The sequence below is a fragment of the Ascidiella aspersa genome, chromosome 7 (genome assembly GCF_963924565.1).
Source record: "Ascidiella aspersa chromosome 7, kaAscAspe10.2, whole genome shotgun sequence".
Lineage (NCBI taxonomy): Eukaryota > Metazoa > Chordata > Ascidiacea > Phlebobranchia > Ascidiidae > Ascidiella > Ascidiella aspersa.
The window spans coordinates 25,607,571-25,629,720 of record NC_139453.1 but is presented as its reverse complement, the minus strand read 5'-3'; the positions used below and the strand labels follow the sequence as shown (position 1 = coordinate 25,629,720).

The following is a 22,150-nucleotide window of genomic DNA, read 5'->3' as shown; positions in this document are numbered from 1 at the left end:
TTTGCGAAATTATACTCTTAATTGCATCCTATATATATATATATATATATAAAAAAGACATTAGTATAGATAAATTCAAATTTAATTACTATGAAGCATGTCTTTGCATTTGTATTGAAACAGTTTTCTCAAATGTCTGAAAAATCTTGCCCAAAACCAATCTCAATAAATCCAATTATTTCCAGAAACGATCACAAGGTTTTAATGTAAATGTTATTAAAAAATCTAGATGCAGTTTTAAATAATCATTAATTTGGAATGAGGTAGTCATCAGATACTAGCTTAATCGATTTTACCGAAATCCAATAGAGTCAATTAGAAGCCACATCATGCTAATAACAAGCCAGACTAAAACAAAGCTTTCTGCTCATTCGGCAAATGTCTGTTTCTCGTAAGTATCCCGTCCGCTTTGCTGAACCATTTGGAAAACCGGCGGTGACTCAGTTTATATGAACTATTACTAATATTAAGCGTTAACGTTGCAAAATCAGAACGGCTGATCTGCAAAATTTTCCAAGGTCAATGACTGCGGCGCAAACAGTTTAACTTAAAGCACTTAGTTCTTTCAGCATTGCAGGAAAACTTTTTCACGACTGCGATCAACTTGTTTATCAAACATCAGGCAATAACTGCACTATAACAGGAAGCCGCGTTTTAGAGGCTTGATCACCTACGCTTCCGGGCTGAACATTTTACGCGTTTAGTCATTTAACTCACGTTGCCTAAGGCCTTCAAATTACCTTTATTGCCAATATTAACCTATACTTGCCAGAAAATTATAAGAAATCAATATACCACACCAGTAAATTTATTGGGGATCTCAAAATATAACATGTGAAACGCACCGTCATGACAGCTACACGATAGCTATATTGATTTGTCTGGTGCGCAAAATTGGACTTGCAAACTATTCTAATATTGTTAAAGTATTTTCTGGCCTCATAATGGGTGTCGTACTGCTTTAACGTGCTAGCTATAACTTCCCATGCGATGACCGTAATAGCGCGAACAACAGGCAGGTTAAAATAGAGCAGGGATGTCCACCAAGCGACAGAAAATATTTGTTCACAATATAAAACAATCGCGGCAATCACGACAACCAACAATTACTTTTGATATAGTAGTGGAGGCTAACATTCACATAATATTATATAGCTTGGTGTGAAGAGACAAAAGTCAGCTCACCGAGAGACACTTTGATGTAGTGATGCGTATTTCTACTAGACAGTATTTTTTTCTTCAAGTTTAAATAAACGTTCTTATTTTTGGTAAAAAACGCTTTTATGATTAAAAAGAATTGGTTGGGTTACGAAACTTTGGCACGGGAAGAAGTTATAAGATAAAAATTGGCACGCCGGCATGTTTGAGTTGGACACCCCTGGAATAGAGGAACATAAATTTTTCCGCCCGTTGTAGTTGTGTATCTTGAAAAGCTTAAGTTAATAATAATAAAAGGCTCTAAAACTCACCATTTAGGACCTGCGATTGCTATGCCTGAAATCAACATGCCAACTGTGAAAAATTTATTACAAGAACCTATATATGTTTTAAAGAGGATTAATTTTTACTGCTCTGCATTTCATCAGCACCATTATCGTTAATCCATTGCTGGTTTGAATGTAGAGACTATATAAGAAATCGCGCATAGCTCGAAGCAGGTTGCTTTTGTTAGCTTCAACTCAGACGAAGGAGAAATCGCTATTCCAAAGGGATTTGGTGCAGCCCCAACGTTGTTGTATAGTTATGCTAGAATTGGAGTTTCTTTCTCATTTGTCAAAAAAGTGTGCTTTTTTTGTTCTGAGCGACAAATTATACCATAGTCCAGTAATGGCGAACCACTTACCTGTGGGTCACAAAGTGGCCCATTGCAGATTAATTATTTATTACCAGTGACCCACTTTGACTTTTAAAAATAATATAAATATTAAAAAATATTTTAGAAAATAATAAAGTTTCAAAGAATATTTGTAAAAATGCACTAATGTCAAGATGATGTTAAATGTGATCCCTATTTTGTACCTAATAAAGATAATATTATTTGTAAAGAAGATGCAGCAGCAAGTTTCGCATTTATATTAACATATAATTTAATGTATGGCCCACTTGTGTCTTTTCCATGGATTAAGTTCTCGTTCGTGACCCACACAATAAAAATGATCGCCATCCCTGCCATAGTCTAATGCCGCACAGATTTATCCAGTTAAAGCAAATAGAATCGATAACATCTTTATAAAGCAGTTTTTATACTATAGTCAAGGTTCAACCAAATAAATGAACAACGTGGTGTTCGTAGGTTCACTTCTTTATCACGACAGATTAAGACTTAACTTTTGTTCGTAACGTTTTCGTGTCACCTTGTGACGTCATCTGTAAAAAGAGCATTGACCCGCCCTTGCTCTCTAAATTAATGTTCAAACTGACAAAAACAAACCTATCAATGGTCTTTTCCTTCTCTTATATATCTTAGTGCTCCGCAACCGGTGTACCGCGAGACCTTGCCAGGTGTGCCGCGATGTTCCCGTGGGTGTATTACTTGTGTTCAAGGGTTCATTTCTAAATTAAGTGCTCCGCAAACTTTTCCACTTGCGGCACACCAACAGAGCTAAAACAGTTCGGCGTCACACCTTCTAAATATATGTCAATAGACAGCAGCAAATACCCTAGATGGCCAAGAGAAAAAGAAGCAATTAATGATGAAACGCGCCAAAGCGAAAATAATGTTACGTGTTACATTCCTTTTTTTTCTGATTTGCGGTTTTATAGACTTCTAAAGAATTCTGAAGCCCTAGAAATTGTATTCCCGTTCAATAGCTAATTAGAGAACAGAGGGCTTTTTATAGCATTTACTTCAGTTGTTTTTCAAAACAGCTCCCAAGACTAATTTATTACAAAATGGCAATAATATATTTACAAGGTATTTTATGGGTTTTGAGCGTTTGGTTAATTTCTCTTTCCGCTTTGGTGTAAAGTATACAATTGTTTTATGTTAATACTCCCGGTAGCAGTGTTGTAATAACTTAACCTCACCTAAGTCACTGTTTAAAATGACATTTTGTTGGGTGCTTCGCGGTCCCAGAAAATTGTCTCGCGGACCCCAAAAGTACCGCGGACCCCAGTTTGAGAACCACTGGTTTAAAATGACATAAGTCTTTTTGGCAAAATGACTTGGGTTGAAAGTGTTTTCACTACGCTTTATTTTTGTTGTATCCTTTATATCAGTTTGTGCATGTTTAACGATAAGCGTGCTATATGTTGTGTTTATGTTATTTTATAGTTGAGTTATTGCTCATAACACGACACAGAAAACCAAAAAGTATAAAAAGATACTAGCGTTAAGTTGTAACTGCAAATCAGAAAAATCTCTACCAGCGCGCTTAACCGCTTAAGATACGTTTAATCTACAACCTCAGCATTAACTCGGAGTTTTGCCAATATTCCCGCGATTCTTACTGACCTAACAGCAACTTTTTGTGCGATGCAATACATTTTTCACCTTATTATTTTGTTTATTTACGAGTTCGTTTTTATTTCAGTTACTACTTCCCTATAAGTGGGTGTTGATACTAGCAGTCAAAGTGCTTTGTTATCACCGATGACGAAGCCCGCACTTATGGGACTTCCGGAATGCTGATACACACAGTAAGCAGCAGTGTACAGTTTCAGTGTGAATCATAGTAATAGAGTATATAGGTAACAATTAACAAATATCCTACTTATGCCCAGTCAAAGATAAAACACATTCAAATTTAAAAATTTTGATACAAATCAGGTGACTGTTTTAAGTCTAAAACATAAGCCATTTTATTGTGGAGTAAACAAGCAATCAATTTAGCAAAACACCAAACAAAGCAAAATCAACAGCAAGTCAAACGATTTTATCCAATAACAAAATTACCACTACAAACCTATACATAATAAGATAAACAAACTTAACAACATATCGTAATCATAATATTTACAAAAGTAAGCAGAAAATTGAAAATTATACATTATCGAACTACACTTACAGCAATATTCTGTAAAATAAAAGGCGCCAAGGAAACGAAACTCTGTTTAAAGCAAACGATACAAACAAATATAAAAAACTTGAAATAGCTCATATCAAAGAGGACGTGAAAGTAAAACAGCAAACAATGAACATAACTTTGCGAAACAAGTCGAAATAAAGGTATTTCAAAAAAATGTATATGCGCATGCGAGGTGTGATTTGACGCTTTTGTACAAATAGCCAGGGTTCGCAGCACAGGGACCGTAGCGGACGTCTAACATGTTTGAACTAGAGATAATTTTTGTTCCCTTGCGGCGAAGGGACAACTAAAAGGACTGATTTCACAATATGGCGATGTACTACACGCCAAAAAAGTACAAAAAAGTCGTAAAATGCTCTATACATAGGAGAAGAAAATATTTAATACAAAAAAGCGAGACAAACGTAACTGTACGTAAAATGTTCTATGCATGAGCAAAGAAAATTCTTACGGCAAAAACAGAAAAGTGTTGAAAATTAGAACAACTTGTTGGAAAGAACACAACAGTTCTTATGACAGAAGACGACGTTAACAACCACAATAGTAGGCTATTGCCAACAACGCACAGTGGACTGTTATTAGGTTAGGAGTTTAGTTGCGCAGTTGCAAGGCGGAGGTATAGGGTATGAATTTAGGACAAGCAATTTCGGTTAGCATTGGTCATATTTATTTATTAGGTTCAAATTTTTTTTGACAGTAATATGTTGGAAAGATGGTGTGCTGGGGAGGGAGTTTCGTGCTCTAAGGTTGTATTTACAGGGTAGCAGGATTATTAAGCGATGCTGGATTATCTGCAATTGGGTTTATGAGGGACTGTATAAAGTTCGATGATGAAAAAAAGAAGCTGATTATACGTTTTAAATGGACACCGAGAAAGTTAATGTTGGCGACCGAGTAACCACCATGGGACGACTTGCCGCCAAGGTGTTTAGGTTCCCAGTTGGGTTACAGGGACCTATAACATATTTCAAAGTTTTTTGGAAGCGGAAAGCGTTTGAAAGGAAGGTTTTACAATTGATTGCTTTTCTGTCAAAGGTTGGGTGAAGGTGTTTAATTCGAAGATCTTGCTATAGCTTTGTGTATTTGTTGCCCTGTCAGTTCAATTTGGGTTGGGTCACCTATTAGGATAATAAGTGGATACAATGATAGTCAGTTTCCCCGAGGGACGTTTTTATGAGGGGGAACAGACCGAGTATTACTTTATTTTAGTGGAATCCGTTATATTTTCAAATTTAAATAGGGTTTCGAAAAGTGCTGGTAGTTATAGTGGGGTGTAAAAAGAGTAAGGTAACGCCTTCCGCGTATGCGGCAAGCCTGGGTGATTTGCGAATAGGGGCTGTAGGGGTGGAAAATGCGTTATTTTCCTGGAGAAAAAATGAAATCAATGCCGACCGGCAAGAAAGTGAGACTTAGCAGGTTGCCTTGTCTCACTCCCCACCTGATCGCAACGGTGTCAGAAACCAAAATAATGTTATATATATTTATACAGCCATTATATTTTCCAGGAAAGGCTGGAAAGCTGCTCGTGTTTATTTTCGTGCGACAAACTGGGGGGTTTCAGTCACTTCGGGGCGTAGTAGCCTGTTCATGAATCACACTATATCGCACTTTTTCCATTTTCAAATACTGTCTGGGATTTCTGTTTCTTGAGCCTAAAATAAAACAAATCGTAGATAAGAAGTCAAATAAGCGCCATGATGTATAAAGTGACGTACCACAGCTTCATGGGCTAATCTGATTTTTTCCATGACGTCATTCGATATCCCGCAATCACCAAAAGACAAAACCTCAATGTTATGAGCGCATGAGGCCAGTAGTTCGCCTCCTTCATCTCCAAGTGGGTTGTTACCTACATCCAGTACCTTCATCTGTAAATACCATTTTAATATTTATTTTCCTCGGCTCAAGTTATGCACAAAATGTTGCTCAGGAATAGGATGGAAACGTTTAAAAAAGTAAATGCTGCTGCACCATATATTTAATACACTAAATTTAGATATTGATCTCACCGGCTTCTTTAGTTTTGCGATCGCGTTCGTCAAATATTTTAATCCAGAGCCTGTGATGTCGCAATTGTAAAGCCGTAGTTTCTCAATATTGTGTACGCAAGTCGAAATAAAGTGAACACCTCTTGAACCAATTGCGTTTCCAGATAAATCAAACATACGCATCTTAAATGAAATAAATATTTAAATTTTATGTCGGTATAATATTGTAGTTATTTTAAAATAAAAAAACGTTAAAAGACAGTATGGTCGCCCTTAACAATTAAAAGTTAAAAATGTAAGACAATGTTTACCGGCTTCTTCAATTTTGCGATTCCTTTTGTAAAATCCTCCAAATCAAGTCCAACAATTCCGCATTTACAAAGCAACAAAATTTCAATGTTGCTGACGCAAGCAGAAAGGGATGTTAAACCATGTGACCCAAAGAAGTTGTCATTCAATATCAACCACGAAATCTAAATTTGTAAAGAGGTAAAAAGTAAAAAATTGTAAAATGACTTGATTGTAAAACTATCGGGGAAAACTGCTAGGCAGGCTCACCAAGGAGGAGATAAGCGAGTTAAACAACCTTTTAATGAGGTCAGTCAAAACATAGCTTTTTATGCATTGGATATAGTAAATACAAAAAAAAAACTGTTAGTCATTTAAAAGTTACCTCAAGAGCTACTAGAAGAAAACCCTAATGGCTACTAGTAATTTTGGGACTTTAGAAAAATTAAAAAAAAATGACTTGATGAAATTTAGAAACCGTAGATTCCACGGCAGACCAAATGTAAGCTAAGAAATAAATATGCTGCATATTTTATCTGATATCTTAGTTTCGTAAATAAGAACAATTTAACGTGAATTTTGCAATCGTTAAACATTCTCACGTACGGGATGTTGCAGGTTTGTGATGGCACTGCTCAGCTTTGACAAATCGTCGTCTTTCATGTCGCAATCGTTCAACCAAAGTCGGTCGATTTTATGTACAACTTGTGCAATGATCTCAAAGCCACGTGACCCGATCTTGTTTCGCCTCAAATTTACAAATTTGATCTAAAAAAAGTGCGTTGTGTTAATTCAGGGCTGGCCAACAAGCGACTCGCAAAAAGCATGCGACTTTCAAGTGGTCAAGTCAAGAATAGATTACAGTGCGGGAGCCACCTTTCAACCACTTGGAAAACTGAAGGGGAGCACAAATCTGCGACAAAAACGTATTGGTCACATATGGTTTATTACTTCGATGTACCCTGGTGACACAAAATTAAACCTACAGGTAGAGTAGACAAAATGATAAAAAATATGGAGAACTGCAATAGACACACCTGACCCAAAAACCAAGACACAAAATTCTGATGCGCTAATTGTCTGAAAGTTAACGTTGTTTGAATGTATAACGTAGTAACTACGTCGTAGTTATATATTTATTTTATGTAAAAATGCTTGCATTATAGATATTTCCCAAATGGCTTTAACTGTGAAGAAACAATAGAGTACTATGCAACTGTGAATAAATAATTGACTTAGGTTACTGGTCTATTGTCATCAACCAGGCTATTGCGTTCAGATTGTATTAAAGTTTTTAGGATGTTTAGTGTCAATTTTCGCGTGCTTAAATATTGGCCTATTTTAATTATTTAACTGCAAAATTTAAAGCGCATCTTGCGAAACACGTTTAACTTTGCAATATATCTTAGCCCGGTTTACGAAATCTTGCAGCATAAAAACGTTGCTAACTTTGCGTCTAATGGATGTTTGCTAACTTACAAGGGGGCGGATTTTGTCTCCCTTTTCTTTAATGTATTTATGCTTGTTTTCTGTGAGAGGAATTTAAGGAGGCATGGTTCGAAAATTTAAGTGGCCATAGTACAAAATTACTGGGTTCATCCCTTCTCAGAAGTTATTGTTTTTTGTAAAGTAAAGTTATATTTCAGAAACTTAACAGAGTAACGGCCTTTAGTTACGAAGTCCTGTAGTGTGAATAAAAACTCGCTTAATTGTATCCCACGCAATATTGGATAGTGGGCAACATTTATAATAAGTTCAAAGCGAAACAAAGTTACGCTGTATGTGAGGAAGGAAAAACGAAATTGCATTCATTTCTGTAAATGCGTAAGGAGTGGCTCTTTGTATAAAAAACTGCAGCTTTTTATATTCGACCGGTTGTTAACCCCTGTACTACAATAGTAGTTTGTATTTTACTGACCGATGATTTCTTTTCAAGGAGAGGTTCAAAATATTTATCATTATTATGGGTGTCAGGAGATTTTTTTGACCGAGGAGCAGTTTGTGATAGGGGTTAGTTTTTTTGTTAGGTTGGAGATCAAAAGTTATATTTTTAATATACATCTACGACAGAATAAGATTTAAACTAGTTGAAATACGTTCAACATTAATCGTAATAAGGCCTAAATGGCCAAAATAGCACCTGAAACTGTATGGAGATGGTATGGGACGATCAGGGTTTGTCGGTCTGGCATCGGCCGTTTTTGTGTCGACGTTCGTACGCCCATGTTTTGTTGTTACAAATTGAGTTTGTGTTTAAATTATTAGGGGAGTTAGTGATGTAGTTAGGGGTGGGGTTCGGAGTCAGGTGAAAAGTTGCATAGGCCTGAATATGGTCATTGAGGTCTCATTACGACGGATTTAAGACTTATTCCGATTGAGACGTTATTTCGACTATTAGGTATTAGTTCTATTTTGGCTTATTTCGAACTGCGTTTTATTCCGATGTTGATGTTTCGGTCTTTAGGCTTAGGTAAGTTTTTGGACAGGAGATCCAAATTAAAATATGTTTTATTATACAAGCTGTATTTCTTTGGCGGGGTGCAGAGGTCAGGCTTGATTATTTGGGAAGAGGGATAAAAAAGAAAAAAGGTTCTTTATGTGAAATATTAATTTGCTTGCAAAAACAAGCCATGCTAAATTGTATCAAGCATTATATGAACCCTAAACCACAACACTAATGAGAAATGTTTAAAATTAATCCTTGTAAATGAAGCTATTACCGATCCGATGGCACTGACAAACCAACGATACAAGGCTAACAAAATAAAATATATACAACCCGACAAAACATATAACAACCTCACCAATAGTTTCTCTTGTCTTGCTACGGTAAATAATTACGTACTGGTACCGTATTTTAGGTATATATTAAACGAACATCTGATTGCAAAATGTGTAAGATAATATTACCGCAGCTCTGCATTCAAGCAGTTTCGTTGCCAGACACTCAATTTGGTCGTCAGTAATATTGCAACGATCCAGGTCAAGTCTTTCAATCTTATCAAGGCATTGGCATAAGAGTTTGACGCCAGCATCGCCTAGATCGTGGCCAGTCAATACAAGGAGATCAATCTGACGGAAAAAGGTGGATAAAGATTAATGTGGGTCGCATTTTTAGTTAAGAAACAGGAAAAAAATGGCTTGTTCGGGTTGTCTTGTACACATCCGATTAACACAAATAGTGTATTTTTACGACTTTGGTAAATCAATGCCATTTCCGTTAGGGCTCCCATATGTTATCGTTTAAATAGATTTGTCCTTATTTTTTAAAGAAAAATATTTTGCACTTTGTTCTTTTATTTACAAGAGATATGTATTTTTACGTGACTTTTGCATATAAGACCTAAGTTAAGTCAAATGGATTTTCAGCGACAGAATGAGTTCCATTAATTTTTTATCCGTTTTTCCTATTGAAAAATTTAGGAAAACATTAAATATTTTTGCTATAACTTTACTTAATGTGTGTAATTTTCCAAAAAAGGTTACAAATACAATAAACGCCTCTATTTGTCACCTTGTTTTTTCGTCGTTTTTCTTCACTGTATATATACCTCTGCAAGGTTACAAGTTTATATGCCCTGATGAAGATTACCTGGATAGGTTATCGAAACGTCGGTACAGAATAAATAATTGTCGGAAGAACCCTCTTATAGTTAAATACAATAAACGTAAAGCATTTTGCATTATACTTTTGTCCTCTTTCTAAGCGATGAAACTATGGTAGGTGTGTTATTATAAGTGAGAAATTCATCTGTTCAATAGAACCATACTAATTTACCAGCGAAAAACAATTTCATGACCAGTCTGTTTTCCCTAAAAGAGGAACAAATGTTATAATAATACAACGATCTATGTTGATAATGGGGCTATTTTCCTAACCTATTGATAGTTAGTCTCTGGAAACCGCAGAAAAACAAAACATAAAAATAAGTTATTCGGTCGGACGATTGCAATTGTGAACAAAATATAGCAATTGTGACAAAACAATATATTTGAAGTAGGTTATTGTCTTTGTACGTTGAAAGGACTTCTAAACAGAGAGTCGAACAGTTTGACTTTTCAGGTTCAGGTTCGATTCAGGTTCAAGGATTTTCGGAAAACGGTTCAGTTCCTGTTTGGGTTCGGAGCAATTTAAAAGTTCCGGTTCAGCCCTGCGGTTCGACCACAGTTATTTCAAAACCGGTTTATAAAGATCCGGTTCGAATTCAATTTAAGTTACGCTAAATCCAAAAATGTGTATAAATAAATGTGGAGAATAATTATTGAATTATAACTTATATGAAATCCGAGTTTCGTGGCGTATTAAAAAGCAAACAGCTCATCACTAAAATACCTAAAAAATTAAACAGCAACGTGGTTTCGAAAAATGTTATTTTTTTTCATAAAAGTTCGAAAATAGCATGACTTGACTCTGTAAAATACAAGTTATAACGTCATGCTGGAGTGAACCGATTTCCTTACAGGTTCGGGTTCGATAAAAGTTCAGGTTCTTTTAAAATATTCGATTGAGTTCCTGTTCGGTTCTCTAAAATCTTACAAAACGGTTTAGGTTCGGTTACGTTTCGGAAAAAATTGGCTTAAAACCGGTTATATTATTATGAAAAAAATTACAATTTGGTTTGGGTTCGGTTTCACTACCTGCTTCTAAATGGAAAAAGCGTTTAAAATAATTAAGGCTTAATTCACTTTTTAGGCGCAGACTATAAGAATTAAAATCGGTAAGCTAGAACAGTTTCTTTGCAGCTGGTAAAACATCAAAAGTCATCAATGATCATGCAAAGTGTGCAGCGTTTAGTCTGTATAATGTAACTAAGTTTTAAATAAACAAAATGGCGTTTAAAAGTTATATTGAGCAATTGAAAGGTTTACTTTAAAAAGCAAAGCTTTCATTTTGATTGCCTTTCAAATGTAAAAAAATATAGGCTATTTTCAATTATCCAGGAAAAATGTATAGTTTTCGCCTGGATAACAGTGGTAAATGTCTTAAAAAACGGCTTAATTGCAATATCCTGCATATTTTCGCCTTTTTTTAGATAACAACAGAAAAACGAATAATTACCGCGACCCCAGTTAGACTTTTGGAAATGCCATTACGCAAACAGTATAACAATATCATACAAATACGAAAAATATAATTTATAATGTACTTCTGTGGCTAGACGTACTGAATTTGTTCGTAGTTTGATGGATTCCAGTATTTTTCTGATGCTCTCACATGAAAGTTCGCATGAATCAAACACAAGTTCTTTCATATGTGGAACATGAGAAATAATTTCGTCGATTTCGTGAGTTGTTATCTTAGTGTTTTCAAAGCAACACTTAATCACCTAGAATCAACAAGAAAATAGTTGCATAAACAACAAAAATAAAGATGTCAAACGTATTAACCTGATGGTGAGTTGTTGATATTCCGTCAAAAAAATGACGTAATCCATTTTCCGCGAAAGTTGCTCGTTCCATATAAACCCCAATATTGATCGATATTTGCCTGTCAGTTGCACGTAACACGTAACAAAGACTTGTCACGTGATTCGGAAGAATTACACCCGAGATTAAAATTTTATCTGGGAGAAAAGTGGCAAGGCAGTTCGTGAATTCACCAGACCTGGATTCGTGAGCTAAACTGCAAAGTGTAAAAAGTGAATCGTTGTCGTCACGAGATTCAAATTTGTACAGAACGCCGAAAGATTCGGAATCAAAACAAGCATCGATGCGCACTGGGTAATCTGAGAAACATACAGTTTTATACTCGATAATCTTTGTAGTGAACATTTCCATCAGCACGATTTTCTTTGTTTCGAAATCACATGTTTCCAATGAAGGAATGAGAGATGTGAGTTTGTCGAGGACTGCTGGATTGATGAGGCCGAAGAGGAAGCGCAAAACCATCTCCCACTCTTTCTCCTCTAAAACCTCAAGGATTCCTATGAATCCGTCCATTTCTGTAACCAACATTAAGTGCAAAGAAGTATAGAATTCCTACCAAAGAAGGTGAGAGAAGAAATAGCTCCTATTGCCTTCTAGAATCTTAGAATTTAAATCGCTGAATTTCCATTGAAGGTTGATAAATTCTTCCCAAGACTTAGCGTTCACTCCGCAACTTATCAGATCTCTAGATTGAAAAACGAGCTCGTTCTTAAGCATACCATTTAGTGCTAGTTGTGAAAGCTTAAGCAGATCATTTGGATCCAGAACTGAATGTGAATATTGAAAGCAGCGAATAACAAAGGAAGTAAATATATCTGTAATGGAGAAACCTTCCATATCCGAATCACAATGCTGAGCGTATGACACCACTAGGTTGGTAAACACTGGAATAAAACACAAGCTATTGGCCAAAGGATTTTTCTCCAAAGCAATTAAAACCTTATTACACTCCTCTTCGTTTGGTAAATTTCTGCGAATCAACAAATCTTTAGATTCTTCATCCAACCCAACTACACAGCCTGTGAAGATAGGTTTGCACAGATGATAGAGGTCGTCATATGATCCTGGTCGTGATATGAGCATCTTGTGAGCATCAGAAAGCAAACGACCGTTTTGAATATTCTTGAAGATTATGTCAGGAGTCGCCTTATCGAACAAGCCGATAGCAGATGGAGCTTCGGAAAGATTTGGAAGTCGTGCTTCATCCAAACCATCAAACACAATGTAAGTATTGGGCGATTTACTGATACGTTGTAGAAGTTGCTTGTCGCTTTCTGGACTATATTCCCACTCAGGAAAAGCAGATCGGAGCAGGAGCTGGAGAATGGAGATGGGGATGCTGAAGTCAAAATCACGAAGAAAGATAAGAAATAGATAACAGTCGCCATTCGTCTCACGTGTGCTCTTAATGTGCTGTAAGAATTGTTTTCCAAAAGTAGATTTGCCAATTCCAGCAATACCAACCACACCCACAACGTTGCCATGTTTTTGGATAAATTTACGTTTTGCAGGTTGGTTGTTGCATTCCAATTCCGACTGCGTTTCGGCGTTTCGCTTTGCAGAAGGAAATATATTTTCGACGGTAAGGAATGTTGCGTCACTAGTAACGTGTTTGTGACGTAATAAACCCCCACTGATGCCGAATTTTTCTTGAGTTTTTTGTTTTGTTTGAATAACATCGAGCAGAACCGGTTCGATTCTTTGCAATCCAAAGACAACATCAATGTTTTCCTTCAGTGATTGTCGTAATGTTTCATCTACAACGCATAGAACAGATTACAATGTAATGTTTTGGTGACAGTTATAAACTCCTGTGCCCTTTATGTAGAGAATTTCTTTTTTATATTTGTATTAATATGTAGGCGTCAGATAGTAGGCTTTTTCCGGACTGTTATATATTGGAAAAACAAATATTCGGCAATGATAAATGTGTCTGAATTTGTCAAATTATTCTTAAAAATACAGTTTTAAATAAGTGGTTTGGATATGCCTCGTTTAACGACATGTTTTCCTTTAATTAAGATCAATCCATAACTTGACTATAGCCTTCTGGTACGCTAAAAGTGTATAGCATACGAAACTAATCATATCATGCCTGCTTGTCGCATTCTAATCATTGGTGTTATACTTTTGAAACACAATTCTGAGTGATTTCATACTTTGTATAGATTAGCGGTATGGATCTACCACACCTACTACAAAAGACCAATTTTGTTCAATTTTTTGATTTCCTATCTTACTATTTGAGCATAGCGTCGCTTTGAAAAACCCTTAGGAAGATACATATTTGACGTGGCAAGCGTCAGTATGACGTCACGAAAATAACCCCTACTATACAATGTCAGAATTGTATATCACTTATTTTCTTCTTTACTCATACATATCTCATTCCTCAACTGAATTTTTTGAAGTGTTGCACACTAACAACACCTGTTATTCACACTGGAGAGATAGCATATAGTAAAGTTACTATATTGTTGTTCTGTTAATTTGTGCTGCGAAATAAATAAAAGTTTAATAACCACTGCTGTAGAGTCTGAGCCGGACTCGGGACCCCATGAAATTGTACATTTGGCCGGAGTCGGACTCGGATTGTTTTTAACCGACTCTGTTGCCCTGGTTGCCAGTGCAAAACCAAACATAGAACTAGACAGGGTGTGCGGTTTTTGTATATTTTACCAGGGGGGTACAGCGCGGTTCTACTATATTATATCATAGGGGTATAGTGCGACTGCGGTTCTACTATATTATACCAGGGGGTATAGTGCGGTTCCGCTATATTTTACCAGGGGTATTCCCTAGTTAATCTATATTCTTTCAACGGGTCGTATTTGTCAGTGTCCATATTCTCCAAATGTTGTGTTTTCTGTTTCAGTGCTTTAGCAGGCAAAAGCGCATGTGGCTCGAAGTTGCGCGTTATTAGTTGGACATTGTGAACTTTACAAGATAGGTTGCCAGTGGTCTTTGTCTAAATTTTGCTGCAAAGCAAACCTATAATTTGTCTTTATAATTAAAAAATATTTAACAATTTTGTCTTCCACCCCTATGCACCTCTAATTGGGGGACAAAAGTCAATACTGTGACATCATCGTTTTAGTTCTTTTACAGTTATATACTCCTTTCTAGCGGCAGAAAACCTTCAATACATATTTCGTTCATATCGCTTGCTTTATTCAGTTCGCGAAGCGGCTGGCTTTCTGTTGCGTTTTTTTGTCCCGCGCGTGCAAAGTTCATTCACCCCTTAATTCTTGGGTACAACAATTTTATATTAGAAACAACTTTCAAAGGCTATCTAACAGTTGTGAAAATTGCATGTGCCAACTAAGTTGTTTTCGTTGTCAAAAGTGAGCCACAAAAAAATTGACTGTAAAAAAACTAGACGGGTTGCGGTTGTTGTACAATTTTTGGGAGGATATATTTTCACGGTTTAGTGCTTATTTCTATTTTTTGGGTAGTGGACCGTTAAAAATAGCGTTACTTAACAGAGTTATTGCTAAATACTATTATTTTCACTTTGGTTCGTGGTTCAGCATATGCGTTGCATGTTCTATAGTTTCCTTAACTCGTTTCTGCAAGCAAAAACAGATATGGGGCGAAAACTTCCCGCTCTAATTTATGGCTTAGAAGCGAAAAGGGTAGTTGCCAGGGATTCTTTTTTAAATACGTTAGTTTGGTAAAAACTATGCAAAACTAATTTCAGAAGCATTTTGAAATTAAAATATTTTATTTATTCATTTAATCTGTGCCGCTTAAAAATTTTTACCATGCATTGGTCCATGCAATCACTTTTAAAAGAGAGTTTCAATCTTTTGTTTCGAGCAATATGCAAACCTCTTTTATGTGCCTAATACGCCACCTTTTATATCGAAAATTCGGCAAATTTAAACCAAATAAACGCAGTGTTCTCAAGACTTATATTTGTAAGGCACCATGTTATGACGTGACTGCGTAACGTCGTCGCTGAAAATGCAATAAACTTGAGTAGTTTGCTCGCTGCGCCCTTGTACAATTTTAAGTCGTGCAGGCCTGGTGTTGATATGTTTGATTGAAGTAAGATACGAAACAGGTGCAAACGGAAAGGTGTACACTGCCCTAAGGTTTCGCATTTAAATTTGAGACAGTAAAACATGCTGTTCAGTAAGAACAATAAGTTATTTTGCTGTGGGATAATGAAGCACAGCAGGATGCCAGCCGCCGTCGTTTTGCGAGCTAAATAAAGCAAGTGATATGAACGTATACTCTGTTAAAGTTTTTCTGCCGCTATAGATAGGAGTAAATAGCTGTAAAGGACTAAAACTATGACGTCATTGTTTTTTGGCCCCCAATTAGAGGTGACTCTACCACAACATTTGATGTTTCTCGTGTGTCCTGCAGTAACAAACTAAATGCCCACCCCAGCGCTAGACGCTCGCTCACCCAATAAGACCCTATTGACACTTTATTATGGGGCGAAGCTTATCGCGAAGTATTGGTCGCCCGAAAAAACGCTGACGCCGCATTTAAAGCAAGCATTATAAATGTGTCGCCGATATTCTGCTTCCCCTACTGGCAATGCTTCCCTGCGTTAATTGTACGGTGGGTGAAAGTTTATTCACGGCCTTGGCTCTTTGTGTATTACCGCGACAATAAAATGAAATAAGATTTGGAGAATATTGGAAAAATATATTTGGAGAATATCTGCCATTTGCACCTGTTTCGTATGTTGCTTCATTCCAACATATCAACACACAATTTTAAGTTGTGTAGGCCTGGTGTTGATATGTTGGATTGGTAACATGCGAAACAGAAAGGTGTATATTGCCACCAGATTTCGCATTTAAATTCGCGGCGGTAAAACATGTTGTTTCTTAAAAGAATTTTGTAATTTTACTAAAGAGAAGCCTCTTTTTAAAATGCAAGTCCCAGTTTTGGACGAGTCACAATGAAAGTCGCGCAGGACAATAAAGCGCAGCAGGCGTCGACTCGCTTCGTCACTTCACGAGCTAGACAAAGCAAGCAAATATGAACGAATTCTGTATGGAAGTTTTTCTGCTGCTAGATGGCAGTCGTTAGCTACAGGGAGCAAAAACGTAATATTTCAGGCTTTTGCTCCCCAGTCAAAGACACCTAGGGGTGCAGCCACATAAACCTCGACATTGCACCTTCATACCACTCTACGCCATGTCTGAAAATTTGAAAGTTCAAAAAACAAGATATGTCCCGAAAATTTATTTTCGGCCCATATAACAAGATATGTCCCGAAAATTAATGTTCGGCCCATATAACTAGACGGGGGTGCGGTTGTTGTATATTTTGTCAAGGGGGTTATTTTCAGGGCTTAATGTTTTTTTTCTTTAATATGATTTTTTTTGACCCTCTATTTTTTTCCAACCTTTCAAAAAAATAAAAAAAACGTCGTTTTAAGTAAAATCTGGTTTATACAGTAACCCGTAGTTAGAATGATAAAATGATATATTCAGTTAATGTGGTGATTTAGATTGTTTTACTCTGAAAATGTCTTAATTGCTGGTTTAGTAGTTGAAAGAGCCAGTCGCATGTCATATTGAATATACAAGACACTGCGCTGTTTTGTCTTCACAAGTAGCGTTGTTGAAACCCCACATTCACAATGTTATGTTGATGGGAAAGGTAACAGCAAGGGCATCACAATTTCCTTGAGCTTGGGGTACGGTTTGCTTAGTTTTGCCCAAAATGTGGTCAAACTATCTTTCTCAAAGCTCAATCGGGTTGCCGTCAGTTCTTACGGCCACTTTGAGATAATAAACAAAAAAATATCATTTTTTAAACTTTTCATGGCCCCCTTGAAAAAGGCTAATGCCCCCTAGAGCAGGGGTCGGCAACCTACGGCCCGCGGGCTGGATCCGATGTAATTCATCCGACCCGCCGCCTCTTTTAAAAATTAGTCACGAGTCTATAAAATTTTCGCGCTTCGCGCGAATGTTTATTTTACGTCCGATTTGTTTACGTTTTAAAGCTGCCTTTTCCGATAGATCAGGTCTTCTTTACCGCTGGAAGGCTGCCAAGTGCGTCGCATAAAAACGGAAAACATATTAAAATTATTGGACATATATTTTTTAAGATTTTTTTTAATTTTTTATTTTCAGCAATGTAATAAGAACTTGCAACCAGTTTAAAAGAAATACCGGTATATTAAAAAAATCGCGCTCGCTTCGCTCGCCAGGTGCGCCTTGCCATAAAACGGTTAACAAACACTGAGCTAGATTAACCTCGAAGTAGTTTTATCATACATTTCGTTAATAGTATGGATAACTGTTACGTGCTTAATTAGCACTACAAAATTATCACAGGTTGCTAATTACGCCGACTGTAAATTCGAACATTCATTATTAATTTAGCGCCTTTGTTCTTAAATGTAGGGCTAGGAATTAGGTTTTCGCATTTCGAGACATGTATAATTGTATAATATCGTAATATTTTTGTGCGCTCTAGTGTGCGCTGTTAATTGGACTCTAGACATGTTTTTTCCTGTCTCTAAACATTTCTGCAAATCACACGATCATTTATCGCTTGTTTTCCGGCGCGGTTTAACTTCTCACGAAAAGGTTCGCCCAATGTTATCTTTCCACGAAATGGCCGCCCTGTAAGGCAGGCCTGGGGTTTCCGGGAGCGCGTCGGTTCCAGTGAGAAGGAGTTTTGTTTTAGCGTATATTACGAGCGACTGACCGCCTACAGCTCAATAGACGTCTGGGTGTAGCCTTGTGAAATTATCGAGTAAAACGTTAAGTGTCATTATGTCTGTCGGTTTTTTTGTAAGTAATTGTGTGCGTCTAAGTGTCATTATTGTTTGTGGTGTGGTAATATTCTACTCTTGCAACCAATACATCTGTACATTGGGTTTTCTTGTTGTGGTCTTTCATCTAAGTTCTATTTGGTAGGTTATTTAATGTCCGGAAATAAGAACTCACAGCGACTTTACAGGAGGCCTAGGTAATTTTCTAGAATTACTAGTTAAAGTCGCAACATAACGAACGTGTGAACTCGAATTTTAAATCGAACAAACGTTTTTTTTCGCGCTTTGCGTCAACACTTTACTGCCTTTGTAAATGTAATTAAACACGTTTTTAAGTGCAAAAAATATCCGAGCCCCGCCTGATTCAAAGTTGTTCTAACATTTCAATAACACAATTCTTAGTTAACATTTTGTGCGGCCCGCAAAGACTTTTCGGAGTTTGGTTTTGGCCCGCGACTAGAGAAAGGTTGCCGACCCCTGCCTAGGGGGTCATAACCCACAGGTTGGGACCCCCTGATATAAACAATTGTATGTAACATTCTTTTCCTATGCGATAAACTTGTTACGTGACTTAGAGGCTGAGGCTAAGCAGAATGAGCTTGAAGAACTGACAATAGCCGAAGCCAACAGGCTAGAGGAAAAGAAAATAGCTGACGATCAGGCAGCGTGTATTTCAACTGGAAATGAAAAGGATGGAGTTACAACTAGCCAATAGCCATAGCAAACAATGCTAAGCATGTAGCAGCAGTAAGTAAGGCTAAAGTTCCAAAGTTACCACTGTTCGTCGACGGGAAAGATGAATTGGGTAGCTACTCACTGAGGTATGAACGATTTGCTGCTAGTAGTAATTGGGACAAACGCGAGTGAGCAACGTCTCTCAGTGCTTTGTTATCAGGAAGAGCGCTAGACGTGTATTCTCGGTTGTCAGATATTGAAGCAATTAATTATAACGTGCTGAAGCAGGCCTTGTTATATAGATATGACCTCACAGAGCTGGGTTATCGCTCAAAATTCCGTTCTGCGAAACCTCAGTCGGATGAAAGCTCTACACAATTCATCGTGCGCTTACAAAATTACCTGCAGAAATGGGTTGAAATGTCTGGTTTCTCTACGGAATGGAAGGAAGTAAGCGATTTGTTCATTGAAGAACAGTTTTTAAAATCGTGTTCTAAGGAAGTTGTAGTTTATTTGCGGGGTGTTGGAATTGCTAGGTGTTGGAATTGCTAGCCACGATAGCGGATCAATTTCTCACTGCACATGGGAAAAATTTGTCAATTTTGGTGAACAGAAATTTACCGCCAGTTAATCAGCAGGCTTATGACGTATGCAGTGTTTTTTTAAGGTGTTTTGGGGGACCAAAACGGTCCTTAGATTTCTCCAGCAGTTTCCCAAATTTTGAACTTGCAACTTTTGTTATTAAAATGAAACACTTGCGGTCTCTTAAAACTACTTATCGATCACCCAAACCAAACCTTAAAAAAAACCCTGGACGTATGCTTAAATTGTAAACAACGTGGACATTTAGCAAGAGAGTGTCCACGGTTGAAAGGGCATTTGGCGAGAGACTGCAGATCACATGTGGCGCCGTCACGGCCAGTTAAGCAAAGTGGAGGAGCTGGTTCAACCCCTTAGGATGATATCAACGTCAGAAAGCCGACGTACAGCCGTTTGTGACGCCGCAAGAATAACCCGTAGAGGTTGGGCCGCTACCAGTGCGCAAATGACTTGTGGGAGATCATGTGGTTGACACTTTGCATAACACAGGCTGCACTGGGGTTGTGTTAAAAGGAAGTTTGTTAATGACGGTCAACTGACGGGGCACAGTGGTTTTGTTACGTTGTTGGACTCTAGTACGGTTAAGGCAGATGTGGCTCGAATTCACATCGATTCGCCATACTTTAAAGGAGATGTGGATGCGTTGTGTTTGCCAGACGCTTTGCACGATTTGATAATAGAAAATGTACCGGGTGCCGGGGACCCTGACGGTCCCAATCCAATGTGGAACGAAGGTTGCGCCGCAAAGACTCGTTCACAGAAAGCGCAGCGGAGCGCAAACCATTAAGAGTTCCAAGTTAAAAAGAATGTTCTGTTATTGATAGGACCGGGTTCGAGGTCACACAAAACGACCACACAACTTTGCAAGCCTTGAAGAAATGGATGAAGAAAGGGCCAAAGGTGAACAGGTTACTGTATTTGGAATGGATGAAGGGTTACTGTATAGGAATTACCAGTACCCAAAAGTTAATGGTGGAAGGTGGATCAGACAGCTGGTTGTACCAAGTAGCTTGCGCCGGAAAGTAATGGAGCTCGCTCACGACGCCATGGTGGGAGGACACATGGGCATTAAAAAGACGGCTGTTAAAATACTTTCCGATTTCTCTTGGCCTGGTCTCAAGGATGACGTCAAACGGTTTTGTAGGTCGTGTGACATATGCCAACGGACAGTGAGCAAAGGTAACGTTCCAACGGTGCCGATGGAAAAGATGCCCCTGATTGATGTACCTTTTAAACGTGTGGCAGTCGATTTGATTGGCCATCCTTACCCTAGTTGACTATGCGACTCGCTATCCAGAAGCGGTTCCAATTAAATCGATCACAACCAAAGCGGTGGCGGAAGCTTTAGTTGATATGTACAGTCGCCTCGGAATACCCGATTTTAAGCTATTTTGGAACTCAGCTCATATCAGACTGCATGAAGGAGGTGGAAAGACTGTTAAGAATACGTCATTTGACAACGACTCCGTACCACCCGATGGGTAACGGGCTGGTGAAAAAAATTAATGGAACATTGAAGAGAATGCTTAGACGCCTGTGCTGCGACCCACCTAAGCAGTGGCATCTATGCATAAACGCGATGTTATTCGCTTACCTTGAAGTGCCGCAAGAATCTACAGGTTTTGCGCCGTTTGAATTGCTGTATGGGAGGACTGTCCGTGGACCCATGTCTATTCTAAAGGAATTGTTTTTGTTTTAAAGCAGCGTATGAAGGACACACTAAAAATTGCACAGGCTGAGCTGGAAAAGTCACACGAGAAGTATATAAAGTACTTTGACAACAAATCAAAGCTCAGAAGTTTGGAAGAAGGTGATTAGGCCCTTGTGTTGTTGCCAACAGATAACAACAAACTACTTATGCAGTGGAAGGGTCCATTTGTACTGCAAATTAGGAACAGACTTGGCGACTACGTGCTGGATGTTGGGGGAAAAAGGAAGACGTTTCACATTAATTTGTTGATGCAATACATCGCGCGAATTGACGAACCAGCGGATTAAGCTAAAAAATGTTGAAACATGTTGCGCGACGCTCACGGATGAAGTAGAAAATGATGACGATTTACTGGAGCTGTGTTCATTTTCCGCGAAAGGAACTGTGCACGACGTGAGTTGCGACAAAAACTTGACGGACACGCAGGTATCAGAGGCAGCTGCACTGGCTACGAATTACAGCAGTGTGTTTAGCGACGACCTGGCAACATTAACTTCGTTCATCACGTAAGGTTAACGGAGGAACGACCAGTTCGTTCTAAACCTTATACGCTGTCCCGTACAAGTTACGCGACAGTTTAAAGAAGGACATGGTCGAAATGCTACGGTTGGGCGTAATTAGGCGATCCGATTCAGCATAAGCCTCCCCCGTGGTGGTTGTAAAGAAAGATGGGACTAACATA

The 22,150-nt window shown here is 37.9% G+C and overlaps 1 protein-coding gene and 1 pseudogene across 1 annotated transcript; one reads left to right on the top strand and one right to left on the bottom strand.

Moving 5' to 3' along the window:
* Positions 1-5,647: 5,647 nt before the first annotated feature.
* On the bottom strand, positions 5,648-14,016 carry LOC146138660 (NACHT, LRR and PYD domains-containing protein 3-like). The gene is made up of 10 exons (XM_083394642.1): positions 14,001-14,016; positions 12,451-13,488; positions 12,044-12,246; positions 11,470-11,631; positions 9,215-9,376; positions 7,167-7,217; positions 6,911-7,072; positions 6,038-6,199; positions 5,744-5,896; positions 5,648-5,680 (listed from the first exon to the last, which is right to left on the bottom strand). The coding sequence occupies exons 1-10, from the start codon at positions 14,014-14,016 to the stop codon at positions 5,648-5,650; spliced, it is 2,142 nt and encodes a 713-aa protein (XP_083250768.1).
* A 4,467-nt stretch (positions 14,017-18,483) lies between these two features.
* Positions 18,484-21,820, top strand: LOC146138659 (uncharacterized; annotated as a pseudogene).
* Positions 21,821-22,150: the final 330 nt, after the last annotated feature.

Bases quoted from the DNA above. Each gene is read 5' to 3' on its own strand.
- LOC146138660 (XM_083394642.1), bottom strand. The intron at 11,632-12,043 runs GTATGTTTCTCA...TGTTGATTCTAG, and splicing joins AGATTATCGAGTATAAAACT to GTGATTAAGTGTTGCTTTGA. The intron at 9,377-11,469 runs GTACGTCTAGCC...TTTTTCCGTCAG, and splicing joins TCAAACTACGAACAAATTCA to ATTGATCTCCTTGTATTGAC.